The sequence below is a fragment of the Rhodamnia argentea genome, chromosome 8, assembly GCF_020921035.1.
Source record: "Rhodamnia argentea isolate NSW1041297 chromosome 8, ASM2092103v1, whole genome shotgun sequence".
In the NCBI taxonomy this organism is placed as follows: domain Eukaryota; kingdom Viridiplantae; phylum Streptophyta; class Magnoliopsida; order Myrtales; family Myrtaceae; genus Rhodamnia; species Rhodamnia argentea.
The window spans coordinates 8,942,876-8,969,825 of record NC_063157.1 but is presented as its reverse complement, the minus strand read 5'-3'; the positions used below and the strand labels follow the sequence as shown (position 1 = coordinate 8,969,825).

Here is a 26,950-nt window from a genome sequence, read left to right as displayed (position 1 = left end):
TAAAACGAAAAAAACAAAGAAAGATATTTAAAAAATAAATGATGAAAATGCCCTTGAGGTTATATCCCCTTTTTTTAAACCATTTCAAGCTTTTATTTAAAATAAGGTTCATTTCATGCTGTTATTTAAACAAATAAAAACATTTCAAGCCTTTATTTAAAATCGAGATACTTCAAGCCCTTATTTGATTCGATAAAAAAAAGTTATTATTTGAAAAAATGAGTTCGGACTCTCATTTGAAAATTTTCCTTTTTCTTATTATTTGTCTTTTCCACCAAATTAAAAAGGCCATTGCGATTGAAGAGAGAGACATATATGTAAATGCTATCGCACCCAAAAGTAATTTACAGGCTGCATCTTCTCATTCGCGACAGAAACGGCAAGAAGCACCCAGCTTTTTCTCTTGAAACGTTTCGTGATGAAGTCCTAACATGTATTTGGTAAACTACCGCGCATTCAAATTAGAATTTTATCAATTAACCCATTGATAATGTTCTTCTTTTTTTTGGGGGGGGGGAGTCGGACATTGATAATATTCATTATTTAATATTTCTACACGAAGCTGAAAGTTTCATTATCTAATTTCATATGGGGGAAAGTTTTTCCCACACGCACTATTCGAAATTAATTGGCCAAATCATCTCTTTAGATACTCCATAAATATGAGTACTTGAATTGACACTAACCAATCTTTGTCATGTTATATGGACTTCGTTGAATCACCACCCTCTCTATCGTCTTTGGACCGGAGCTAGGTTGTGAAATCGAGAGTTGCACGAGCATGATTATAAACTCTCTCTCTCTCTCTCTCTCTCTCTCTTTTATAGAGACAATTAATGATTATTTATAATTTTTCATTTAGGAAATCATGTTACGTAATTGTATGCCAAACTACAGGTCTATGTTATATATTAAAGAGAATTGTAGGTATAATGAGCTGAATTGAAGTCAAATTGTGTGAACTGTTGCAAAATCTAACAAATGAATAATAATTTGAAAGAAATAAATAAAAAGAGCAAAGGTATCCTTCAAGAACGCACAAAAGTTCATTTCGTGTGACGATGATAATGCCTTTTTTAATTATCTAGGGTGTCAAGTTTAGGGAGAGTCTTTAGAATTATGACGTGTGATTATATATTTATAGAAGATATGTGAGCAAATTACATCTTGGGCCGCAAGATTTGACGTGTCATCCAGTGACTCGCCAAACCTTGCGAGCTTTCGTGTGCGTGGCCGCATGGGATCAGAATACTTTCGAATAAGGTTATTTTATCCCGAGAACGTGGCGAAAGAATATCGCGACGCCGGATCCCGCGAATCGGTCCAACCAATCCTGGCCGTCCGTTAGGTGGGCCCGGGATGCGAACGGCGGGGGTTCACCCTAGGCCTGGGCCCCCCATGGGGGTCCGGGTCTACCCTTCTGCGAGCGAGGGGGAGAAAACGAGACTTGAGACTGAGAGGAAGAAAGACTCTGGTCGCTGACGTTTCGGCGTCGTCTTGCTTTTGTGGCTGTGTCGCTCGGTGAATTCTCGCGATCGTCTTCGTTATTTCTCGCTCAGTAGATAGAAGAAATGGCCGGCAACGTCGACGGAGAGGGATCGAGCAGTAGGAGGAAGAGCAGTACGATGAAATGCAAAGCGAAGCTTCTTGTTGGTGAGAAAGTGGAGGTAATGTCTGGCCCTCTGTGATGTTTTTTTTTTTTTCCTTTGTGTTTGCTTTTTGCTATGTACCTCGCTTCATTTTGGTGTCCTTTTGGTCGTTCACGTTGAATGGAGCAAATGGTCGCGTCTCGCTTTACGTTAGCGGACCTAAAGGTCGGGCCGGGGCTCTGCGCTCTTTCTTTCTGTGTGGGACGATGCCGGGCCCTTGTTGTTTGTCGGTCTGTCGTTGGTGATTATCAATTTTGGTGTCACGGAGTGAGTGCTTTGGTGGATATGTGTATTTGGTAATGGCCACATTGTTCCGGTAAGTTGCCTGTCTACACGACCATCGTCCGCATTTTGAGTCTCAGCTGGGGAAAAAGGGGGAAAAAAAAAAAGATCCCACCTTTGGGCCGTAAAACCAAGTTTACTCGTGTTCCGTTACATGCAGGGACGATTTTGGGCTCTTTATCTTTTTCCTTGAGTGGGAACCGGAAGGATAGAGCTAGTAGTCTGATTATTTATGCAGGGTTGTGTTAGAATTCTCCTTTTCTCGACCGCCCATGTGCAAACAGACGAGACTCATCTGAGTTTCTACAGTATTTCTCTTCATAATGATGGTGTCTGGTTGGTGTATGCAGGTAAGGAGTGACGATGACGGTTTCCAAGGCTCGTGGCACTCTGGAGTTGTCATTTCTTGCAGCATTAGAACGCGGTGTGTCGAATATGATCACATTCTCGTTGACGATGGCTCTGATAAACTCGTGGACTACGTACGTGTATCACCTGCCGTAGATGGATTGGTCTCTTGCACAGTTGACCAGCATAATTATCATGGTTCTATAAGGCCAGTGCCACCTATTTACGTAACTGGTCCGTATGACTTCTTATATGGCTTGTGTGTGGATGCGTTCCACATGGACGCTTGGTGGGAAGGAGTGATTTTTGACCGTAATGTTGGTGCAGAGAAGAGAAATGTTTTCTTTCCGGAATTGGGTGATCAAATGTTGACTCAACTTGCTAATATTAGAGTTACTCAAGATTGGGATGAGATTACAGAGAAATGGCAAAGTCGAGGGACCTGGTTGTTCCTTGACTTAATTTGTGTGTATGAGCAGGAGTGGCCTATTCCCGTTTCCTTGAAGCAGATATGGTATGATTTACGGGAAAAAGAAGCCTTTCAAAGGAGTAAGTGGACATCTAGGGATAAGACCTTGTGGGAAAAGCTGGTATTGGAAACTATCAATGAAAACCTTTCAATTGCTTCAGTTGTTCTTATTCCCTTTTTAGACTCTCCAAGATCGAGAAACTCAATGGAAGAAAGTTGTATGCTGTTGGAGTTACCTGAACTGTCTTCTAAAGTAAATCACAGAGGCGTAGCGGCTTGGGATGAGCCTCATGCTACAGTGCCTTTAGATGGGATGCAAAGCGTGGACAGGATCTATTGCAGTGAAAAGTCAACAAGCTCTAAATATTGTGTTGTGGATGGTGTTTTGAAACTTTCCGGACCTAGTGATGTGGGATATGAATGCCCCTTTTCAAATTGCACTGTCGCACAACCTGTTGAACATATGCATGATCTGGATGCAGATGCTTTTAAGATAAAAAATGGGTTGTCTCGCACAAAAGGTGCTATTTTGTCAAATGCAACCTGCCAAACTCCACAGGCTTCACGAATTTCAGATGAAAATTTTCAACACAGTTCTTCAGTCACCTTTCAAGGACACTCTGAGGCAAATGAGAAAGCCACAGATTCAACTGGACAGAAATGTGAAACCTCTTGGCAGCTTGTTGGCCGTGACAAGAATTCACAATCTCAATGCTGTCCGGATGCTATTGCGAAGTATGCATCTAATATAAGCAGGAATGATCAAAATTCTTTAAAGGCAGATGTACGAGAGCACCTGTCATTACTAGGCTGGAAAATTGAATTCTTGAGGGGCCCTAGGTATAAGTATACCTCTCCCGATGGGAAGTGCTATCACTCACTTATAGAAGTCTGCCAAGACCTAAGGAAAGTCAATGGGAGAATACGTATTCAAATATCCTCAGGCAATAACAAGAGCTTGGTGGCTTCAGGTGATAATCTTCTCTTGCCTTCAACTTTTGACAGTTGCGACATCAGTACTGATTGTGGTCCCAATCCTTCAAAAGCTGTGGCACCATCAAGTATTGGTGTGCTTGATGTGAGATCAATATGTAATTCTCGAGCTGTTGTGCCCACTAACAAGCCTGGATCTGATCAGACTTGCTATACAGAACATAAGGCACCAAGAGTCGTGAAAATTGATGCGAAAAGCAATGTATTGGCTGTAAGAAAGGAGCTAAAAGATGTCGATGAGATAGGAAAGCCCAAAATGAGATGCAATTTATCCAGGAAACGGAGTCATGATTCACTTGTTATGGCACTTCCTTATTTTGGCAACAATGAATTGTCGGCAGCTGGTGGGGGTGAAATAAAACGCTGGGGTGATAAGCGGCCAAGAAAGACGAGGATGGATCGTTCCCATTGTAGAGAATCTCAATTGATTGAAAGTCAAAAGGCAGATTGCTCGACTGCTATAGGTGGATTCAGCTGCAACACAAATTCGAGAGAGGCAAAGCATAAACCCACCGATACGGCCAGGTCGAGAAGTATGGCATCCCGAGCTTTGGTCAAAATTCGAGGTAGGGGAGCTGATTTTCGAAATCGCATTCAGAGATCAAGCAAAACGATTCAGCAGGTTGTTCCAAGTCCATCGTGCTTACATCCGCGGAATGTACTGTCCTGGTTGGCAGATAATGATAGAGTTCTGTCCAGAAGAAAAGTATATTACAGAAGGGGAAAGAATCGCAGTACTTTGGCTGAAGGACGAGTAATTCGTGGAGGGATCAAGTGCAGTTGTTGCAAAAAGGCGTTCACTTTACGTGGATTTGCCTATCATGCTGGCCGAAATGACCAAAGAATAGCTTCCTGCATATTTTTGGAAGATGGCAGGTCGCTGTTGGACTGCCAGAAGCAGATATTAAGCGATAGAAGAATGAGTAGATTCACAATTGAGCAACACGATAAGACCAAAAGAAAATGGAAGGATGGCAAAAATGACTCCATATGCTCAGTTTGTCATTATGGAGGCGAGTTAATTTTGTGTGATCAGTGTCCCTCCTCATTCCATCAGATTTGCCTTGGCTTGAAGGTAGGTAATTTATTTGATAAATATAAGAATAGTGAGGTTATCTATTCATTATTTGTTCATTTTATTTTTTTTGCCCATTCTCTTTCTTTATTCATAGTATTTGTTGCATTAAACTTTCTTATTTGCTGTTCCCAATAGGAAGTTCCTCAAGGTGACTGGTTTTGCCCGTCATGCTGTTGTGCTATTTGCTGCCAAAGCAAACTCAAAGAAGATGCTATGCAGCATGTGGACGATGAGAATGCTTTAAAATGCAACCAGTGTGAGCGTAAATGTGAGATGTTCGTATATTTGATACGTAGATAAGGCCCGCAATTTTAACACATGCATATAAATTGACAAGAACACACTTAAAGTGCTTCTCGGCTATGCATTTAGGTACTTCTGAACTCGCAGTTTGTTTCTTTCCAGATCACTTAGGGTGCCTGAGGAAAAAAGGAGCAACTAACTTGGAATCTTATTCCAAAAGGGACTGGTATTGCAGCAAGAACTGCAAAACGGTACTCTGGAACTCATCACTTCTCTTCTGATCTCTATATTATACCTAAGCTAGTTAGTGCTGATTATTTCGATTTTATCACGACTTGGAAGTGCTATAATGCAATTATAGATACTTTGAACCCTTTGAGTTGCCTGCAAATGGTAACATGCGAGTGTTTGACTGGTACCGGATATTTCCTAGTCTGCTACTCCACCCTGGCGTCTGTCTCCTCTTTCCATCTAATTTTGGCTGTTTATTGTTATCTTTTTCTGGTTGGATGCGAAATCAAGTAAAGAGATGATCTTTTTTAGCTGTAAGGTTTTCATGTTTAAAGCTCTGTTTATATAGATCCTAGTAGTCTGTCTTTTTGTTGTATCTTTATTTACAGTCATACCTATTACCGTTCTTTCTGAAATTGAGAATTACCTTGGTACATTAGATGTTTGAATGGCAACCTTTTGTTTGGCTGGAATATTTATCATCTCTAAGTTGCGGTACAGATTAAGCAATTTCTTAAAGTCTTTATGATCATAATTGTTGTCTACGGTTGCATATCTTCTGAATCAAACACTCTCATAATGATGCTTAGTGTCTTCAAACAGAAATCAATAGAAAGGCCCGTGGAGTTTTGAATTAGCAAGTAGGTATTACTCGAGTTTTGGCATTGCGTGGATTGTAAAAGGGCCGTACCTAGGCCGCATGAAATCCAACACCTTTTTGGGCATTTTTGGAAAGAAAATGATATTTTCGTAAATAGGAACATGAGGATAATAGATTTGAATGTGCAAAGTGGTTTCCAAAGGTAACAGTCATGTGTGTATTTGGTTTTTTCAAAAGTAGAGGTATGGAAGTGGTCAATGGGTGAGAGGCGTGGTATGTTTTTGATAGTTACCCCCTTTCTGAAAGGATGAAAGCCAACACTGGTTTAACTGCTTTATATTTCATCCTTACTTCAAGATGCCAAAAACATGTTCAATTGCAGGATGGATTCTTAGCTATAGCATCTACTGAATATGGAATTACTTTTGCAGATCTTTCTTGGGCTTAATAAACTCTTGGGGAAGCCAATTCAAGTGGGCATGGGGAATTTGACATGGACCTTATCAAGGTCTATTAATACTGATTACATTGATGTTAGTGATCGTCATATCGAGTCGGTGATAGAAACTAACTGCAAGCTGAATGTTGCCATTGATGTGATGCACGAATGTTTCGAGCCAGTAAAGGAGCCTTACGCCAGGAGGGATCTCATTGAGGATATTATCTTTAGTAGAGGGTGGGAAATTTTGATTTTCATTAAATATGAATAGTTCTTTTTGCGTACATTTATTATAGTGTTACCATTTTCGCTATAGTTTGATTTATTCACTCTTTGGTGTTGTCATTGTGTTAAGCTACTGCACATACTTCATAGCATAAGCAAGAAATGATTTACTATCATCTCATAAAGAAACTAGACACAACTCCATTTTCTTGAGTTGCCACTTCAACCTATACCTATGAATAAGACCTGTTAAGGGAGGGCAACCGATGTCCAGTTTTAAGGTTTCAATCTTAAGTATCCCATTTAATACCGTCATTTGCAAGACATACAGCCATGGCACTCGTGATTATGCTTACATCACATGCATAAACAGCTTATCTAGCAGTTTTCTAGCACTTACTGAAGCAAAATTTTGTGAGAGGATTGGCATTTGTTATATCTTTTTAACTACTGGTGAAAAGTTCTTTCCTGATTGAGTGGCCGTGGCTATTCCAAATTGTTCATTTGCCTTGATTCCTTCTTGTATCTGCATGCAAAAGTTGCATGTAGGAAATATTTCACTGTGTGAGCTGCTTCCTGATGCCGAAGTCTTTGATGACGGTAATGTTCTTGTAGGTGCTGTTTCACGAGCTATTTTCTTTGATTCTAGGATAAGGAAGGTGAATCAGAAACCTAGATGAACTTTCTTCCACTTGTATGTTTCATAATGCTGTATTTCACTAATAGCCTTTCTTTGGAGTGTGGATATACTTTCAAAAGTAACTCTTGCCCAATTTGAAGAGAGAAAGATATAGAGAGAAATTTAAGAACTTAACTCTGGACTTTAGCACTCATGGATAACCAAAAAATCATGCACGACGCTGTTACTTTACATTCAAGTGAAAGTTGTTCTTATGTTTATGTAAAATACCAAGCAATGTTGCTTCATGATCCCATTGTCTTGTGACCTTGCAGATCAGAGCTTAAACGTCTGAACTTCAGGGGATTCTATACGGTATTATTGGAGAAAAATGATGAGTTGATCTCAGTGGCTTGTGTTAGGTAATGAGTTAGAAATTTAGGCTTTATACACTTGTTGTGGTTTATATGGTATTGGAACTTTTCGAGTTTTCATTTCAAAATTTGCGGTTAGATCACCCCATTATTACTCTTGTATCTTGACTTCTAGAACTTAATTTTCTATGCTCAAGGGTGTTTGGGGACAAGGTGGCAGAAGTACCCCTAGTGGGGACCAGGTCTCAATTTCGTCGTCGTGGAATGTGTCGCATCTTGATGAATGAGCTTGAAAAGGTAACTCTTCTGAATTATGTGCAATTGCACCTGATAGAACATTTAAATAATATACCACGCCTTTATCTAAAAGCTTAACTTGTTAGAACAGTTGGTAGTGGTCCCACAAAATCTCACATGGTATTAGAGTTGGAGGTCATGAGTTCAAATTTTTCTATACCCCATTTGTCTCTCCAATTAAATATGTTCATGCTTAGTACTTAGGCAAAATGACCAGACTAAGCGTTAGGGGGAGTGATAGAATATTTAAATAATATACCTTGCCTTGCCTTCATGTAAGAGTTTAAGCTTTTAAACAGTTGGTAGTAGTCTCACAGCGTCATACATAGATGTGAGTGTGGCGTGTGTTGCTACCCCCCTCCCCCCAAAAAAAAAAAAAAACTTTATTCTCTTGTCCTGTGAGGGCTAGGCTTGGCGTACTGGTAACATTATTCGGTCATGTGTATGGCCCCATGGGAATAGCTTCTTGGCAAGAGAGCTGGGGAAAGCTGCGGGGACCTCGCCCAACCATTGCATGGTGGGTAGCTCTGTGCATAGGATGCTTCCTCCCCAACCTTGAACTCTCTGGTTATACACACTCGCTGGTGAAGCATGACGCTGGGGTCATACAGCTTGATAATCAATTGGGTTGGCAGGCTATTGAGCTTGCCTCCACAGTCGATCCTAATACTCTGCTCAAAACACTTTGTCTGGACTTCCTATTCGGATATTTATGTAGCCACTAAAAGCTCTAAAAAGTAGGTTCTAGTTCTACAGGTTTGAGGCGTTAAACTTGGTTTACACTGAGTATAAAATCATGCAACAGACCTGTGGAAGAAAATTATTTTGATTGAATGTGCATTCTTGGACGTGTAAGTGGACATTGTTTAATTTGCGATTGTTGGAAAGTATTGTTTGGTTGTAAGGGTAGAATAGTATATGGATTAATGTTATACATATATGTAGCCCGACTATGCTTATTTTTGAATAATAGAAAATTATTATCTCTTCTACATGGTATTTGAGCCAACCCTAAACCCTAGATAGCCACTCACCGTCGACCGCCAGCTTCCACCGAAGCCGCCGGATCTTGTTAGAAACCCTAGGTCCGACGTTGCCTAGGCCGGCGAAGCGAAGCCTAGACCCGATGTCGCCTAGGCTGGGGAAGCCTAGACCCGACGCCACCTAGGCTGGCGAGCCTAGATCTAGGGTCATTCGGCATTGCCTTGGCCCGGCGAGCCCCACCCCGATGTTGCCTAGGCCGGTGAGCCCAGCTCCGGGGTCCTCTTGTCCTCCAGTCCCTTCTAGTTAACTGTTGTGTTCTATTTTTGATGTGCTGCTCTATTTCATGACTGCAATTGGGTTGATTTCCTACTGGTGTGGCTGCTGGGATCGAGGATTCTAGGAAACAAGGGCTACTGAATTTTTTTTATGTAAGATGACCTCCAAACATGATGTCTGATTGGGTCGTAGCAAGTCAACTACTGGGGTGGCTGCTGTTATTTCATACGGGGTTGAATGTGTTGATTTTAGGGCAATCTGTGTGTTTATGATTGGATTACATGCTGGGTACAGAAGTTATGATGGCGAATTTTGGAATTTGAAAACTTGTCGACCTGGTATTGGTCATTATGTTGAAGGCGATATTGGGAATGAAGTTGTGAACTACCGTTGGTATTTGGATTGAACCCTATTTTCTGTTCAAGAAATTATAGTGTGGTTGATTGACTTGTCGGTTTTAAGTCTCGGTTATTGTGACATTCATTCTGTTTTTGGGCTTATCAAATTCCTTAATTCACTGATGGCTTCTGGATTGACTTCTGGGTCCCTTTTTGGTTATCTTCAATTGACCTCTGTCAAGTTGGATGGCACTAATTATCCGTCCTAGTCTAATGCTGTTGAGGTCTATCTTATTGCTACCAAACAACCTGACTTTCTTACATTTACGTCACTATCGAAAAAGGCAAAGCTGCTAAGTGGACTGAAGAAGATGCTATGATTTGAACCCTTCTATGGAGTAGCATGGATTCTAAGGTTAGTCCTCACTTTATTCGGTGTAAGTTTGCTAAGGCGGTTTGGGAGAAATGTGCGTTGATCTATTTTGGACAGAATAATATTACACGGGTATATGACACTTGGGAAGCATTATTTGATATTCGGTGTAGAGATCAATTTTTATCCGATCATTATGCTCGGTTCACGACTCTTTGCCAGCAATTGGATACTTATCTTCCTACCTCGGATGATCCAAATGTTTTGGCCAAACGCCAAGAGGATTTGTAGGTAATATTATATCCAAAGTCATTGGGGCTGGGTATTTTTCTCTTCGGCAACTTATTACGTCACATAGCTCTCTTCCTATAGTGGATGAAGTCTTCTCTCGGGCTCTTCGTTCTATGGTCGCCGAGAAAATTTCATCCATGCCAATTTTTGGAGATGAGCGCTATGCTTTTTCATGGTCTTGGTGGATGTGGAAGTCGAAGTCGAAGTTGCTGAGGTCGTGGACATGGGTTTTGTTCATAGTGGTGGCTGTGGGGGCCGCGATGGAGGTGTTAGTACTTGTGGTGCAATTAGTTACGGGAATGGTCATAGTCCACGCTATTGCCATCATTGTCAAAGAGTCGGATAAACAGAAGCTTATTGCTATACTCTTCACCCGGAGCTCAAACCAACTCTTGTTGCCTATGCAGAAGTGGAGAATCCTGTTGTTCTTACCACACCGACTCCACCGAGTTTGACTACCGTACAAAATACAGGCGACTTCGTTACATTGATACGTGCGGAATATGATACATTAGTTTGTTCTCAACGGATGACAAGATCTTTAGCTCCTACTGCAACTTTGGCACAAACCTCCAAAGGTAGTTCATCTTGTTTTTTTTCTATGACGTCTGACTCCTCGGTCGGAGACTGCGGAGCTATCAATCACATGATTGGTAACTCTGATCTACCGTCTTCATTTCATTCTATGTCTTCTTTATTGTCAAACTCGGTTACGTTAGCAAATTGCTCCCAATCTCGGGTTCTTGGTACGGGAGTTGCTCATTTGAGTCCCTCTCTTTCTTTATCATCTGTCCTTCACCTATCCAAATCTCCCTATAATTTGATTTCTATTTGCTCATTAACCAAACAATTGAATTGTTACGTAACTTTTTTTGCATCTTGCCATGTCTTTCAGAATCTGGGGACTGGGCGGATGATTGATGGGGGGACATGAATCAAATGGCCTTTACTATCTTGACAATGTGTTAGCTGCCGCAGCTGTGAAGCGTACATTCATACCGATCTATATCGGATACATTGTTGTGTTGGTCACTCGCCACCATACTTCGGCGTCTATTTCCTATGTCCAAGTCTGTGAGTTCTTTTCGGTATGAAGCGTGTCAATTTGGTAAACATCATAGAGCGTCTTTTCCTTCCCGTATTCAGAGTTGTGTATCTAGTCCATTTGAGCTGGTTTATTCCAATGTATGGGGTCCATGTTGTGTGTCTGATGTCTCCGGGTTCAAATATTTTGTTACATTCGTGATGATTTTTCTCAAATGACTTGGTTATTCTTAATAAAAGATCGTACGGAGATTTTTCATTGTTTCCAATATAATATCTCATCAAATATTTACGATCGAGATAATGCTAGAGAATATCTTGCTACAATTTATAGTTTCCAGCATTCCTTGATTCTCATTGTATTATTCATTAGACTTCTTGCTCATACACCCCACAACAGAATGGTGTTGCTGAACATAAAAATCATCTTCTTGATGTTGCCTGTTGTCTTATATTTCACATGAATTTGCACGAAAACTTTTGGGGCCATGTTGTTCTTACGGTGTGTTATTTAATTAATAGGCTTCCAACTTCTGTTCTTCGGGGGAGACACCATTCTCTACTTTACACCCACATTGTCTCCTCTTTTCTTTACCTCTTCGAGTCTTTGGGTCTGTCTATTTTGTACATTATCTCACTCCCGGTCTTGATAAGCTGGACCCTCGTGCTGAAAAATGTATCTTTGAGGGGTACTTTTGGATTCGGAAGGGATACAAATGTTATAGCCCTACTCGCCGCCGTATGTTCGTGTCTACAGATGTGACGTTCTTTGAAGACCAGTCATATTTTACTTCTCAGACGATTCCCACGACATCTGATGATGGTGATGGTTGTGTCACGCCAACACTTTCACTTCCTTCACCGCCTACTGCTACATCCATAGGGTTTTAGTTTGCTGAGCGCACCTATCAACGACGCAGTACAGTCCTTACTATGATACTACGGTCTTCACCAGAACCCGATTCATCTGTTCCTCCATCGATTCTGACACTAGCCTCCGATCCCGATCTGCCCATTGCTTCTAGAAAAGGTACACGCTCTTGTGTGTGTCGTCTTGTTGACTGTTATGCTCCATATTACGGTCTTTCTGATTGCGTTCGAACGCATCATCTTATTTCTAATTTTCTATCGTATAATCGTTTATCTCCTACCTTCTCTGCCTTTGTCTCGTCGTTGTCTTCTGTTTCTGTGCCTAGCAGTGTTGTTGGGGCTCTTGCTCATTGGGGATGGCATCATGCCATGGAGGAAGAAATGCGGGCGTTCATTGAGAACCAAACTTAGCAACTTACTTCTCTACCTACAAGTGAGAAACCTGTGGGCTGTCATTGGGTTTTCATTGTTAAAGTTTGCCTGGATGGTATTCTTGACCGATTGAAGAACCGGTTAGTTGTGAAGGGGTATATTCAAACTTATGGTGTTGACTATGATGACATTCTCCCCGATGGCCTAAATCCCATCTGTTTGTGTACTTATTTCATTGGTCGTGCGATTTGGCTGGTCTCTTCATCAGTTGGATTTAAAAAATGCCTTTTTACATGGTGATCTAGGTGAGGAGGTCTACATGGAGCAAATGACTTGGGTTTGTTGCTTAGGGGGAGAATATGGTGTCGCTTACATAAGGCTTTAAATGGACTTAAGCAATCTCCTTGTGTTTGATTTGGTAGATTTAGTGATGCGGTTCTTAAATTTGAATTAAAGCAATGTGAGGTAGACCATTCGGTTTTTGGCTCTGTTTCTACAGCTAGTTGTATCCTTCTAGTGGAATATATGGATGATATCATTATTATTGGCAGTGATTTAGATGGTATTCAGAAACTCAAGCAATTTCTGCATATAGAATTCAGCACTAAAGATTTAGGACGTCTTCGATACTTTCTTGGTATTGAAGTAGCCTATTCAAATGCCGATATCTCTTTATCACAACGGAAATATATACTTAACATTCTTGGTGAAATTGGATTTCTCGGAACAAAGCCGGTCAATACCCCTATGGATCCCATTGTGAAACTTGATGCATAACATGGAGAATTTCTACATGATCCAACAAAACATCGGAGATTAGTTGGTAAGTTATACTATCTTACCATCACAAGACCCGATATATTCTTCGTTGTTAGTGTAGTAAGCCGGTTCATGGGTTCTCCTTGTACGACTCATTGGGACGCTGTGCTTTGAATCGTCAAGTATTTGAAGGGAGCACCGGGTAAAGGATTACTGATCAAGAATTATGGTCATCTAAACACTACGAGGCTTCTCGATGCTGATTGGGCTAGTATGTCCTATGGATAGAAGATCTACCTCGATCTATTTTGTATTTCTTGGAGGTAATTTAATTGTGTGGAAGAGCAAGAAATAACATGTAGTTTTCTGATCAAGTGCTGAAGCTGAATATCGAGTGGCATAAGTAATTGGTGAATTATTGTGGTTGAGGATGCTGCTGTCAGAGATTGGAATGTCACCATCAAATCCATCGTTGTTATATTGTGATAATCAATTCGCCATTTATGTTGCGTCGAATCCTATCTTCCATGAGCGAACCAAACACATAGAGGTTGATTGCCAAAGGGGAGATTATTCTTCAACACACTAGGACAGAGGATTAACTCGCGGACATTTTTACTAAGTCTACGGGGAAATACGGTGAGTTTCTTATATAACAAGTTGGGATTAGTTGATATCTACGTTCCAACTTGAAGGGGAGTGTTGGAAAGTGTAGTTTGGTTGTAAGGGTAAAATAGTAATATGGGTCAATGTTATATATATGTGACCCTATTCTGCTTATTTTTGAAAAATAGAAAATTATTACCTCTTCTACCGAGATGTATAAAAAAGATCTATATCCCAGTTCACATTAATCGGGAGACTATATAGCTAGTAGTTGGAAGAACTTAGGGCTTGTTTTATAATCCAATTTAATGAGATTTTGTTTGTTTGATAACCCTCATTGGCACTCATCTAAAAGATTCAATTAAGTGAAAAATCCACTAAATCTGGCAAGGAATGGGTTATTTAAATTGTTCATTACAAATAGTTGATGGTGATTGGAATCATAAAATAACTTTGTATTATTATTTCAGCGATTAAGATCGTCGACACTTAGAATTCAATTCTTAAATTTATAGCACTTTATCAAAGAAGTCCTTAGTGATGCGTCTTCAAGAGAAACCACGTCAAGTATACGAGACCATATTGCGAGGTGAATTAGGCACTCCATCAACTCTTCCCTTGTCCGTAAATCCATATTCTATTGATAGTTCTTCCAACTGCTATTGGAAAAGGTGAAAGAACTTGTCGGTAGATATATATTGAAATTGACCATGTAGTTCAATTATCGAGTTGAAAGCTCATTTATAGCTAAATGCTACACTCAAGTCCATGAAATAGATTATTTAAATATTTTTCTCCACTTGCCAAAATGCATTCCCCAACTTATTATTATACGATAATCCCACATCGCTTGTCTATAGAGTTTGTTTGGGTCTTGCATACATGCAGTTTCCCTTAATTTGGTAATTCAAGTTTTCGATTGAACATTTTAATGTGGTATTAGAGCTAACTCCCAATTCGTCATGCCCCATTAATATTTCATTTCCTGTATGGTTCTTGTCTGTCCTATTCTTCGTTTATCAATTCCACGTGCCATTCTTCATCTAATTTTCATGTGACAGAGCATGTTAAGGTAATCTAACCTCGCTTGTTTGTGGGATACATGTATATATAATCTACCTTAATGACTTGAGATTTTGGATTAGGTATCCTAAAAATTCTTTCGAGGTTTCAGTGGCTTCTACGTTAGTTAGGTATAAAGAATGCTTTCCTGGATGAAGATGAGGAGAAATACACACGGAGCAATCACTTGCTTATGTTGCTTAGGGGGAGTAGAGAGCTTAGTTTGTTGACTGAAGACGTGTACTAGACAATCTTCTTGAGCATGGTTTGGGTGGCTTTAGTGAAGTGGTGGTTAACTTTGTCCTTTGGAGATGCTATGTTGATCATCCAATTCGATTGACAAATAGATGTCAATGCAATCCCTTTGAGTTGTTAAATAATGGGATAGAAGAGGTTAATTGGAAAGTCGAATTACATGATGGCTGCAAGGAGAGGGCATGCTTTTGCCATGAGTGTGGCTATCGATTTCTAGCCACACTAGACCTATTCATTGGGATCAGATGTACTTATTTGGAGATACATGGAATGTGCTGTAGGGCATGGTTTACTTTGTGAAAATCTTGGTACATCCTCTAATGCTGATATCTTATAAAAGGTTAACCACCAGATACTGTGTATTTTTTTGGGATTACTACACGTGGAAAAGTGAGTTGCAAACTGTTGTTACAAGGTCAACTGTTGGTTTAGAGTATGAAGCCACGACAAATGCCACTTGCGAGTTATTCCCTTGAAGCACATGATGAAGAAGTGCAATCAATTAGATTTTTGGATCAGCTGGCAGATTTATTCATAAAGTTCCAGGGGTTCTAGAATTTCTTATCTGTAACAAGAAATGCTCATACGTCCTTATGTAGCATCATCCTGCATTTAAATAGGGTTGGAGGTCACATTTGTGATTAAGCCAGATTTGTCTACTCTCTGTTTCTTCTATCTTCTACCTACACTTCCATTAAATCATTAAATAGTGTGAGTGTAAGCCCACACAGTCTATTTCTTTTCTTTTTTTCTCCGGGTCAGACACACTCCATTCAATGCCTGTACAATTTGATTCCATTTTTAACCCCTAATGCAGAACTCGCTTTATCACATCTCTCTCTCCCTAGATAGTTTAGTTTGAAAATTTGTTAATTTTCCTTGGCATTGTGAACTATTATTTAACAAGGTGAAGTGGGAACTGAAGCAATCTTTTATTCACCGTTCCATCTTCTCTGAATCTCCCGTCCTCCATCCTGAGGTGATACTGTATTGCACCTGGGCATTCTTACACGGTACTTACTCTACAAAGTAATGACCAGGAAGCTTATTGTGATAAACATTAGAGTTTTACTTCATGATCTCTTTCGAAAGGATAGAAGCAGAGGGCAATTCAAGCAGTCAAATGAAGTGGCGGATATCTTTGTTAATCCCTAAATAGGGGTAGTTGTTATGCCGCTATACTTTGAACCATATCATTGTAAGCACTCAACTTTGGACTTTGCTGCAATGTTTCCACTCTGTCACTTTGCTGTCAGAAAAAGGGCACAATCATAAACTTGATGCGGATGTCCTACAGGTATTCTTTCAAATGACGGGCATCTTATCTGCATCCAATTCCAGTAGTCTTTTTCATGGAAAATTGATGGTGTGGCAACATTGGAACATGGCAAGGGTTGAAATGACTAGTGTGAAATGATAATGTACATTTTACATGGAATCACGTTTTGGGTTGACTCGTGATGAACAATGGAAGAGATGGAATCTATGCTGCAAAGTTTTCCTACTAGCTGCTAGAACAGACTAGTGGTGCTAGAATGGATTTTCCTTGGAAGTGAGGGTTCCAACAAGTGTTCCTTAAGCAAATTGGGAACTGGTCCTTACAGTAGATAACCTACAACAAAGAGGCAGAGTAGCGGTTGATCTGTTTCCTCTGCAAAAAGGAGACAGAGACCGTGCGGCATCTCCTCATTCATTGTTCTTGGATGTGAATGGTTTGGTGGCTTATGCTAGCATTGGGTTATCTTGGGTTATGGAGGTTCTGTTGAGCAATAACTTTGGGTTTGGCAAGGAACTTATTTACAGCACTGCAAGAAAAGGACTACCTTGATCCCTCTCTTTTTTTGGTTGATTTGGAATGAGTGGACATGAGAGCTTTTGATGGAGAGTGTTGAAGTATTGTTCCGTAATGGGTCCTAAATGCTCTTATATTCATGTGGTTTTTCTCCACCTATCAACTTGAACTTTTGGTTGGATTTTTTAACATGGTATTAGAGCCAGTGTTGTCCCTTTTGCTAATGTGCGTGGTCAAAATTCCACGTGAATGTGTGTAGTCAAAATTCTGCGCACTGCTCGTAATCTAGCTTGCACGTGAGAGGGGGTGTTGAAGTATTGTCCCACATCGCTTAACAACGGGTCCTAAATACTCTTTATATTCACATTGCCTCCTTTCACCTATTAGTTTAAGCTTTTGGGTTGGACTTTTTAATAGAGGGGAATCTTCCTTTTCTGTTTTTATTGAAAATCGGCTTAAAACATTTTAGTATATTGAAAACTTGAATGGATTTAAACTTCTTGGTGGATATCGTTGATGATTTATCTAAAATTCTTTCAGTTTGGAGATCAGTTTGCTATATCGCTTTAGATTTTTTAGCTGTTTTTGCATACGGGTATGGTTGCACCCCCTTGGTGCCTTGTAATTGATCCATTTTGCCTATCAAACAAAAAAAATCGTACTTGTTCGAGGTACTACGTTTATATAAATCTTGCAAAATTGACATGTTTTTAGACATTAAACACAAATAAGTACAAGAACATGAGAACTTATTTGTGACTTGGAATCTTGACTTCAACATTTGCCCAAGGGTGGTAAATGTGGGCACTTTTATGTTTTTGGTGACTCAATGAACATGTCATAGTCGACTCAACTTTTCATCAATTGCTTAGAGTATTTGATATATCTCTAGTTGTGCTGGAGTTGTGTTGTAACTTGTATTTATTGCTACACATTCTAAAGTCACAACATTCTAAAGCTGGGTGAGGCAGTTTCCTAAAAGTTGCGGTAAATTTGTACCAAATATAGCCCCTTGTTAGTTCTGCATGACTTGTGGAGTAATGGGGACTTTTCCATTTTTTTCTAATTCTTTATCCAGGACTGTTTAATGCTATTGTTTTGATTAACTTTACGTTCTCCCTTGTTTTACAGAAGCTGAAGGAGTTAGCAGTAGCCAAGCTGGTTTTACCTGCTGTTCCTAGTTTGATCAACACGTGGACTACTTCATTCAGGTTCACAAAAATGACTTCTTTGGAGAGATTACAGTATCTGGATTATACTTTCCTAGACTTCCAGGATACAACCATGTGCCAAAAGCATCTGTTGGAGAGTCCATCAGCAGTCCGCCTCTTAAGAGGTATTTGTTGCGATCAATCTTCATAGGAGACCATTCGCAAACTCATATTCAGGAGTGTAAAATATCTCCATATGCAGGTATGTCCCCAAAAATCCACGATGCACTGAAAGGAAGTGTTAACAAAAAAAACTTGGAACTGTCAACTACTGCCTCTGAAGTATCTCTGGCAGATCAACATGAGGAAAATGGAACTGTGGACCACGGCCGTAGAGTGCATGTCTCTCCCTTCTCATCTCCGGGAAAAAGGTGAATTTGTAGGAGCTATATAGTTTAATAGTGCCATCCAAAGGGGAAAAAATACAGTCAAATGTAATGCTTGGTTTAGCTGATGTTATATCAAGTCAGAGCATGGAAAAAAACTATCTTGAATTTTGGAATCTTAGATCACATGTGGAAAACGTTCTATAAAATTGGGGAAGGATGAGGAAGAATTGCATCAGATCCTCCTAATGAATATGCAGATTCAGAACATGTTTGATAGTTAATCGTCTGGAGGAAATGCTGAGTTGTGTGCTCTGTTGTTGAATTATTGCACATGCTTGTGGAAATCGAGTCTTGAAAGTTGGGGTTGAGTCTTGAATTTTTGCATATGCTGAGTTGTCTCCTGGGTGAAAGTTTGTGCTTTTCTATGCAACATTTGAAAGTTGGTGTCAAAATTGTCTGCGAGGTGAAAGTTGTGTCTTTTTTTTGTGAAAAACCCTAAACTCAGGAGTGCTGCTAAAAGTACAGTATCTAGGGCATCTGGAGATGATTTTACATGTTCGATCCTCATTGAGGACGGCCAAAGACCAATGTTGCATCAGAAGCTAAATGTCAATTAAATTTAATTTGCAGTTGTTGGGTGTTTTTGTGTACGTAAAGTTTATTCAAAGGGTGCCATTCTTCCTCGGCTTCACATAGTGAGCAGCAATGCAAAAGAGATTCGATGCCTTATGAAACAAATTTTTTTTTTAAAGCAATTAGCATAAAGCAATTGGCATGGTAAAAGCAATCACTTGGATGAGAGAGAAACGTGGCTTGCTTAACATGATTTTTGGCTTGGCAAATCCTAAATGAATTTCCTACTACTAGACTTCTTAATAAGGATATAAGTCTTACCTTTCAATGGTAAGTTTTGGATGTAATGGTGTGCCTGATTCTAAGGATTTCCTCTTTACTTCGAGATAGGTGGATTCCACCTTGTAGCCATCATCTTCTCGAGCTGAAATTTTTAATAGACACCTGGACAAACAGCTGGATACACCATTGACGTGCCCACCTTTTAACACATTCTGCTGCACAATCAGCCTAACAATTTGTTGCTTAGGGAATATTCTCATTCATAGTATGTGGAACTCAAACAGGACTGAACTAGAAGCTAGAATTATGGAGGGAAACTTTGAAATTCAAGGGCTTTAGCACTCTTCTGAGTTGATAGCCATCCTTTTAAGGATGTGACCTTTGTCATTGTGTCATGCTTAAAGCTAGGAACTGCACTCATAGCTCTCTTCTGATCAGTCTTTGCTTTATGTTACATTCAACGATTGCAAGTAGGAAATTTCTCCATTTAATTCTGGCTGCTATGATTTTTCGCCAGTTTGGGTGCAGGCAATGCTGTTGATGGTGAGAGCAGCGTTGTTTCTTCGGCTATAGGGGTATTTGCTTCTCACCAGATAAATTTAATTTTGTTCTTCCACTGAGTGCCGATTTACGATATGAATTCTGGTCTGTTTCTTTCGCAGGTTAACCAGCCCACCGAACTTGGTAGTGGCCCAGGCTTCGAAGGCATTACCAAAGGCGGAAAGGACAACATCAAAGTTTTGAAGTGCTACAAGCGGAAGAAGAAGTTCTCAGCGTGAGATCTAATCAAGTTGGGATTTAATTTTACCATGCTTTCCAGTTTTATGGGTCTGGGAAGTTATGGAGCTTCCCTCCCTCTCTCTCTCCGCTTCAATGCAGATTTGAAGAATTCAAAGGCATTACCAATGGTGCAGCCGGAAAGGACAACATCGAAGTTTCGAAGTGCTACAAGCGGAGGAAGAAGTTCCCAGCGTGAGATCTAGTCAAGTTGGGATTCATTTTTACCATGCTTTCCAGTTTTCTTGGTCTGGGAAGTTACGGAGCTTCTCTCTCTCTCTTCAATGCAGATTTCAAAGGCTTTTGTTTCTTTTCATTTTTGCCCAGATCATCTTCCAGATTTCAGCTAAGGACAATGATACTGGAAATTTTGGCCTGATAAGCATTTTGGCCTTCTGCATCATACAGTAAACTAAATATTAAACACCACGTGATCTCCTGTTTTTTTCTAGGCTAAAGTCATGATGTTCCTTCTTTAAGATTTCATGGATTCTGATAGTTTCACTGTCCGGAAGGTCCTGTTGAAATTGAAGTTCGGTCATCTTATGTGGGTTTCATTGCATGGATGAAGGTTGAAGATGCCTGATGTAGCAGTTAAACATATGCTCTACCATTTAAATTTGGCATAATGTTCTTGGATCATTGACTGTCTGAAATGCTTTTGGGGAAGGTAAGAGGTTTATCATGTGCAGCCCTAGGCTAGTAACATCTCCTGCGCCGATTGTCCTTTTGTCTGTTTAGTGAAATGTTATAATATTTGTGATGTGCTGGGTTTCTTTTTTCCCCTTTTGTTTCTTTTGCTGAATATTGCAAAATGTTAGTTAAATGTAAAAAAGAAAAGAAAATTATTATCATATCTTTTAATATATCTGGGAGATTGATTGGCCATTCATGGAAGATGAAAAATTCAAAAGTAATGTCACCTAAAAAGAGACGCAAAAAGTCTACACATTTCGTAAATAATCGCACTATGCTGATCTGTCTTACACCTATAGTTGGTTCAGAAAGTGAGCAGGATTTACGACAGTACACTGATTTAATTCCCACGTTGTTAGGTGCAAATTATCTGGCACGTATCGATTGCCTAGATTTTGGTATTTACTTTGTTTGAGTCATGGGTTTGCTGAGGTATTAGACATGTCAAAAACCAAATATGCAACTATTGGTACATCGATGTTTCTAACAATTCAGTTCTCGCGTCCGATCAGATGTAGGCTGATTGTGTCGAAATAGGAGAATTCATAGGATAATTACTCTTTTTAAGGCGAGATTGCCTCGAGGAGCCACGAATCTATGCTTGTGGTTTTGTCTGAAAAGGAAGAGATTTTCATTACTAGGGAACTTGTCCAGGCACTTAATTGGAATTGACTGATGGTGGACCATGAGAAAAACTGCAGGAGTTCTTCTTTTGGTTAGACTCCGAGCACTTGGATGAACCCAGTCTTTTTGCCATACAAAGTAAAACTATTGCCTTAAAAATAAAATAAAAAATGCCATTTCCACAAAAAAAAAAAAAAAAAAGTTCAGAACCTTTAAAACAGAGTTATAAGAAAACAAATTAGTTCTCGCGCGACTTTACACTACACATAAACTCATCGAGCGCAGTTATCCCTAAAACCGATCTGGGTTTTTCCAATTTGCTCGGTTCCAGTCCTACATTCCAAAAGCAATGGGACCAACCCTCATTGAGATCTAAAGAAAAAATCGAAGATTAGCACATGGCTGTGGCTACTGGCTGGTGCACCAAGACTAACCCAATTCCCTTTATTGCTCATACTGATGAGGGAGGGATGTGCTTAAATCTGATGCCAACCTCTCTTGAGGCCGATACAATAAATCCCCCGTTTGCTTCGCAGAAAAATAGATGGTTTGGAAAATATTTTTTTAAAAAAAATAATCTCTTGAAATAATTAATCAGTGAAAACTATTTTCATTAGTGGCAACAATTTATGTCTAAACAATTTCATGGATAACGAAAATATCTTTAATTTATTCATTTTTGTAAGCAATACGATAGATCATTTTTAGGAAAGATGTTCTTCAAAATTACTTAATTTTTTGCGAAACAACGGAGCCTAAGAAGAAAGTAAGGAAGGAAACAAAAAAATCGGCTCAAGCGTCCATATCAACTTTCACAAGGCCACCGCCACTGAAATGTACAAATCAAACCTATTAAAAAAACTTTCTTAAGCTCTCTCGTGAACCCCAGCTTAGCTACCTTCACATGATCACACCTTCACCCAGAAAACCCCACAGCCCCCCACCTCAACTTGTATATATTGCTCCAACTACATGCCACAAGTCATTACATCATAAGAGGCATCCTAAAACACCTCTCTCTCTCTCTCTCTCTCCATTGCAGCATTCTGCACCATGGCAAGACCTTGCCCTGGACCTGGTTCTCATGCCATCAGGCCATGCTCACTTGTGGTGATGCTATGCCTCTTTTGGCTTCAGTGTCCCCTGGCTTCGTGCTTGGCTTTGCCGAGGGCGAAAACGAAGAATGCCCGGGTTGCCCATGGGAAGCCAATGCTCAGGGCCAAGCAGTACTCCAACTGCTCGCTGTATGTGGGCACATGGGTCCTGGACGACACCTACCCAATGTACCAATCCTCCCAGTGCCCCATCATCGACCCCGAGTTCAACTGCCAAGCCTTCGGCCGCCCGGACTCGGACTACCTCAAGTATAGATGGAAGCCTCTCAACTGCGAGCTCCCGAGGTAGATATCATACGACTGTGAGCTTCCCTCTTGTTTAGGCATCCGGCAATTGAAGTGAGGACTCGAATCGGCGACTTTTGCAGGTTCAACGGGCTTGATTTCCTGGTGAGGATGAGGGGGAAGACGGTGATGTTCGTGGGAGACTCTCTGGGGAGGAACCAGTGGCAGTCTCTGGTCTGCATGATTTCCGCTGCTGCCCCGAGAACACCCATCCAGAGGATCTCCGGAGACCCTCTCTCCACCTTCAAGTTCCTCGTGAGTTCCATCACTTTTGACTTCACCCTAAAATTGCAATCTTTTTGCCAAATTTCACTATCTCCATGTTCCTTGCGGAGTAAAATAGAAGTTTCAATAATGTCGCCGCACAAATGAGAGCCAGCCAATTATTGTTTCTTTAAGAACTCAACTCTATTGCTTTTTGTCTATTCAAGCCACCTTTTTTTTTTAAAATCTAGTGGCCCACGAGTGCTGTAATGTTAGAACTTGAGAAGGTGTCTGAGCGTCGAGTTTTAGAGGCCGTTCGATGATAAGACTTAACTTAAAAAAATTACTGATTTGAAACGAGCACGAAGACGTTCGAGGCAGCGTTCCGGCGACCGGCTTTCGGTTTCAGAAGGCTACTTCGTCCAGATTCGAGGTGCTGTAATGTTAGGACTCGCGCCTGTTTAACACACGCGTCGCGGGCACGGGCACGGGCAGTTCGTGCGCAACTTTGCGGGGTTGTATACCAGTATGTTTTGCTGTCGGCAACGTGACTCCGTGAGTCCAAGTGGCGGAGCGCTTTGTACTCGTGTGGAGGAGAGGAGGGAATCTCAATCATAGAACAGAGCAGTTGGTTCTGTGGCAGGAAAAGAGGTCCTCTGCAAAACTAGGAAGTCAACGATTTCCCTCTCTCTCTCCCCCCTCCCTCTCTGTTTGTATGTGGGGGGAGGGAGAATGTTTGAGATTACTGTAATTAACGTGGGATTATGTCGCGAAACATGGCAGGAGTATGGCGTGTCGGTGTCCTTCTACAGGGCCCCCTACTTGGTGGACATCGACTCTGTCCAAGGAAAGAGAGTCCTGAAGCTGGAGGACATCTCGAGGAACGCCGACGCGTGGCGGGCCGCCGACGTCCTCTCCTTCAACACCGGCCACTGGTGGATCCACAAGGGCTCTCTCCAAGGGTAAGCGAAACAACAGCACAACACAAATTTCATATGTTTTATACTTTCTAAATCCGCTTAAAAACTTGTCGCGAAAACGAAACTGTATCAAATACGGCCTCACCTCACCGGACGGGTGATGAAGGTGGGACGTGATGGAGGCCGGAGGGAGGTACTACGAGGACATGGACAGGCTGGTGGCGCTGGGGACGGGGCTCAGGACGTGGGTCGACTGGGTGGACAACAACGTTGACGGGGCCAGGACCCGGGTCTTCTTCCAAGGCGTCTCTCCCACCCATTACAAGTAAGCAATCAATCCTCCCCCCACTCTCTCTCTCTCTCTCTCTCTCTGCCATAATAATTGTTCCCGGACCAGTTTGACCAGAAACCGGGTTCCAGACGTGTTTTCCAAATAATCCGATCCAATATCTGGGTAAACCCGGTCCGATTACACGTCTCTAAATGAGATTTGAGCAACTTGTCTGAGAGAGAAGAATCAAGAGAAGGCGGCTGCTGCTACAGCTCAGCTCCAAGTTGGGGGCTAGGAATTCAATCACGATTGGTCGCCATTTGCGGCCAAGCCTGGGGCCACTTGCTGAATCAGATCAGCACTACGTTGTTCTCCCTGTAGCGGGCCAAACAAAAAATTAAAAAAAAAAAAATTAGAAAAGGAGAGGCGGCGCTCGGGTCATCTCTCGCGCATCTCCATCCATGCGTTTTAACTTGGACGATTTTACAGACGCACTCCCTCACATCAGCTAGCCCAATTCGCAACCGACACAGGTTCTGTTCGTTTCGCAAAAAAAAAAAATTTTGTAAAATATTTCCCGAGAAATCATTTTCCAGAAAAATGATAATATTTTTCGATATTCGACTTAATCCTGAAAATGAACTAAAAAACATCTTCCACCGTTCTGCATAGAAAATGGGATTTGACATTCAGCCATACACTCCTTTTTACAAGGTTTTTACTTTATTTATTTTGTTTGTTTTTAATTTTAGCAAAAAATTGAATTTTTGTTTTCATTTATCTTCTTATTTTATTTATTTATTTTTCTTTTTTCCTTCGGCTATGGCCAGCAACTAGTAGAGGAAGAAATAAAATAAAATAAAATAAAAATCGAAAATCGTGAATCGATCGCTGAAAAATCCAAAATACAGCTAGTAGTAAGAGGAAGTAGACTGGTAATGGAACTGGTAATTTGATCGCCGTTACAAGATCCTCTACATTTTATCCTCAACACTACTTCACTTAGTATAGACAAGCCAACTGAGCATGAGCCAATGTCGTCGGCCGACCAACCAAACACACATGCAGTTCCACGAAACTTCTCGTAAGCCTTGTCTGTCCCTATGTATCTGGAGTCACTCTGCAATAAATTAAACCTAATGCAATAAGGAGGTTAGCGCGATGATTCCGACGTCGGAGGATTTCGAACTTTGAAGATTCTTGTTTGAATCTCACCAATTATGTGTAAACTAAATTAGATAAAAAACGCAAGATTTTGACTTAATCGGTTGATAGAAATTAAACGGTGTTTTACGAGCCTCTAAGTAGCCGGGTCTCCTCGCCCGCATCCTTGGATTGTTGAAAAACAAAGAACTTAAACGCATGCTATTTAGAAATGTCACCTACCTTTAGTTAATTGACCGACTTAACAATTGATTCAATGAAATTGCAGTCCAAGCGAGTGGAGCACGGGTTCGACGGCCGCCACGACCAAGAACTGCTACGGCGAGACGGTGCCGATGAGCGGCACCACCTACCCCGGGACTTATCCTGACCAGATGAAGGTGATAAACGCAGCGATCAAAGGCATGCGGACCCCGGTAAATCTCCTCGACATTACGATGCTCTCGGCCCTCCGGAAGGACGGGCACCCATCGATCTACAGCGGGGACCTGAGCCCCGAGCAGAGGGCTAATCCCGACCGTTCTGCCGACTGTAGCCACTGGTGCTTGCCCGGCTTGCCGGACACTTGGAACCAACTGTTCTATACTGGTTTGCTTTTCTAACTTTCATGTCTTTGCTGTTAGATGTCACAAATACCACCCGAAGGGAATATGATCATGGGTTTGAATTACAAGTTCCACTTAAGATGTGCAAAGTAGAGGGTGTCCTGTTGTAATTAGTGAAGCCAATGCTCAAGTTGGATTGTAGCTTTTGTTTAATTGTAAACATGCTTACTTTTTCTTCTTTCCTGGTAACAATGATTTACAGAATGTTAAGCCACGTGACAAACTTGCAATACAGGCGAGCATTTAACTAAGTCGATCTTACACGAGACATTGTAACATGTTGCCAAATCACTTGGAATCCGTTGGTTTCGTACCAATTTGATATTTTGTTGAAAAGCATTTCTCCGAAAAAGTTTTTTTAGGAAAATTGGTTGGGTTAAGTTTTCAACTGAGATAGAAATCTTTTGCGGAAAAAAGATTTGAAACGTGAATTGCACATACAAATCTGAGCTTAGCACACGACCTCGATCTTGATCCGAGCCTCCGAACCCGTGTACGGCCGCCCAAATGTCTTAGGTCTAGGCGTCGGCTTCTCGGGTCCTATCCGAGGGATGCGGTTATGCCGCCAAGTCTCCGGTCTAGGGCCATGGTTGCAATCAATCACCGGGTCCCAAGCTTGGCCACCACAAGCGTTGGTCTCGAGTCTTAGCGCATCACGTTCCTGAGTCAAATATTCGGGGCCGGGGCATTGAGCCCCGACTTCCTAGGGTTTGTACAGCTGCTAGCCCCGAGCTCTGCAATTCCGAGCCTGGGTCAAGGCGCTAGGGTCGCGAGAGCTGGGCTCGAAGGACTTCATCCTGAGCGCAAATTATTTCTTATTGGTTAACACAATCGATCTACTTCTTGAAGATTTATGAAACCCATTATGCTCAATTTATGTTTGTCAAATCGTGAAAAAAACTATCTTGGATTTTTTCAGTACTTCTAACTTCGATTTATCTCTCTCTCTCTCTCTAGAATTTACTCTCACTTCAAACTTTAGAAAATTGCCAAGAAGTTATTCACCACACTACATGTTAATATT

General features: G+C 41.0%; 2 protein-coding genes across 2 annotated transcripts; both read left to right on the top strand.

The window, feature by feature from the left end:
- Positions 1-1,431: 1,431 nt before the first annotated feature.
- Positions 1,432-20,800, top strand: LOC115736661. Its single transcript, XM_030668466.2, has 12 exons — positions 1,432-1,667; positions 2,282-4,816; positions 4,955-5,087; positions 5,225-5,313; positions 6,326-6,570; positions 7,513-7,599; positions 7,749-7,848; positions 18,002-18,206; positions 18,284-18,452; positions 19,783-19,840; positions 19,928-20,040; positions 20,145-20,800. The coding sequence occupies exons 1-12, from the start codon at positions 1,572-1,574 to the stop codon at positions 20,239-20,241; spliced, it is 3,927 nt and encodes a 1,308-aa protein (XP_030524326.1). The 5' UTR covers positions 1,432-1,571; the 3' UTR covers positions 20,242-20,800.
- A 1,575-nt stretch (positions 20,801-22,375) lies between these two features.
- LOC115736663 (protein trichome birefringence-like 45) lies at positions 22,376-26,177 on the top strand. The gene is made up of 5 exons (XM_030668475.2): positions 22,376-22,762; positions 22,846-23,017; positions 23,750-23,928; positions 24,053-24,211; positions 25,590-26,177. The coding sequence occupies exons 1-5, from the start codon at positions 22,416-22,418 to the stop codon at positions 25,921-25,923; spliced, it is 1,191 nt and encodes a 396-aa protein (XP_030524335.1). The 5' UTR covers positions 22,376-22,415; the 3' UTR covers positions 25,924-26,177.
- Positions 26,178-26,950: the final 773 nt, after the last annotated feature.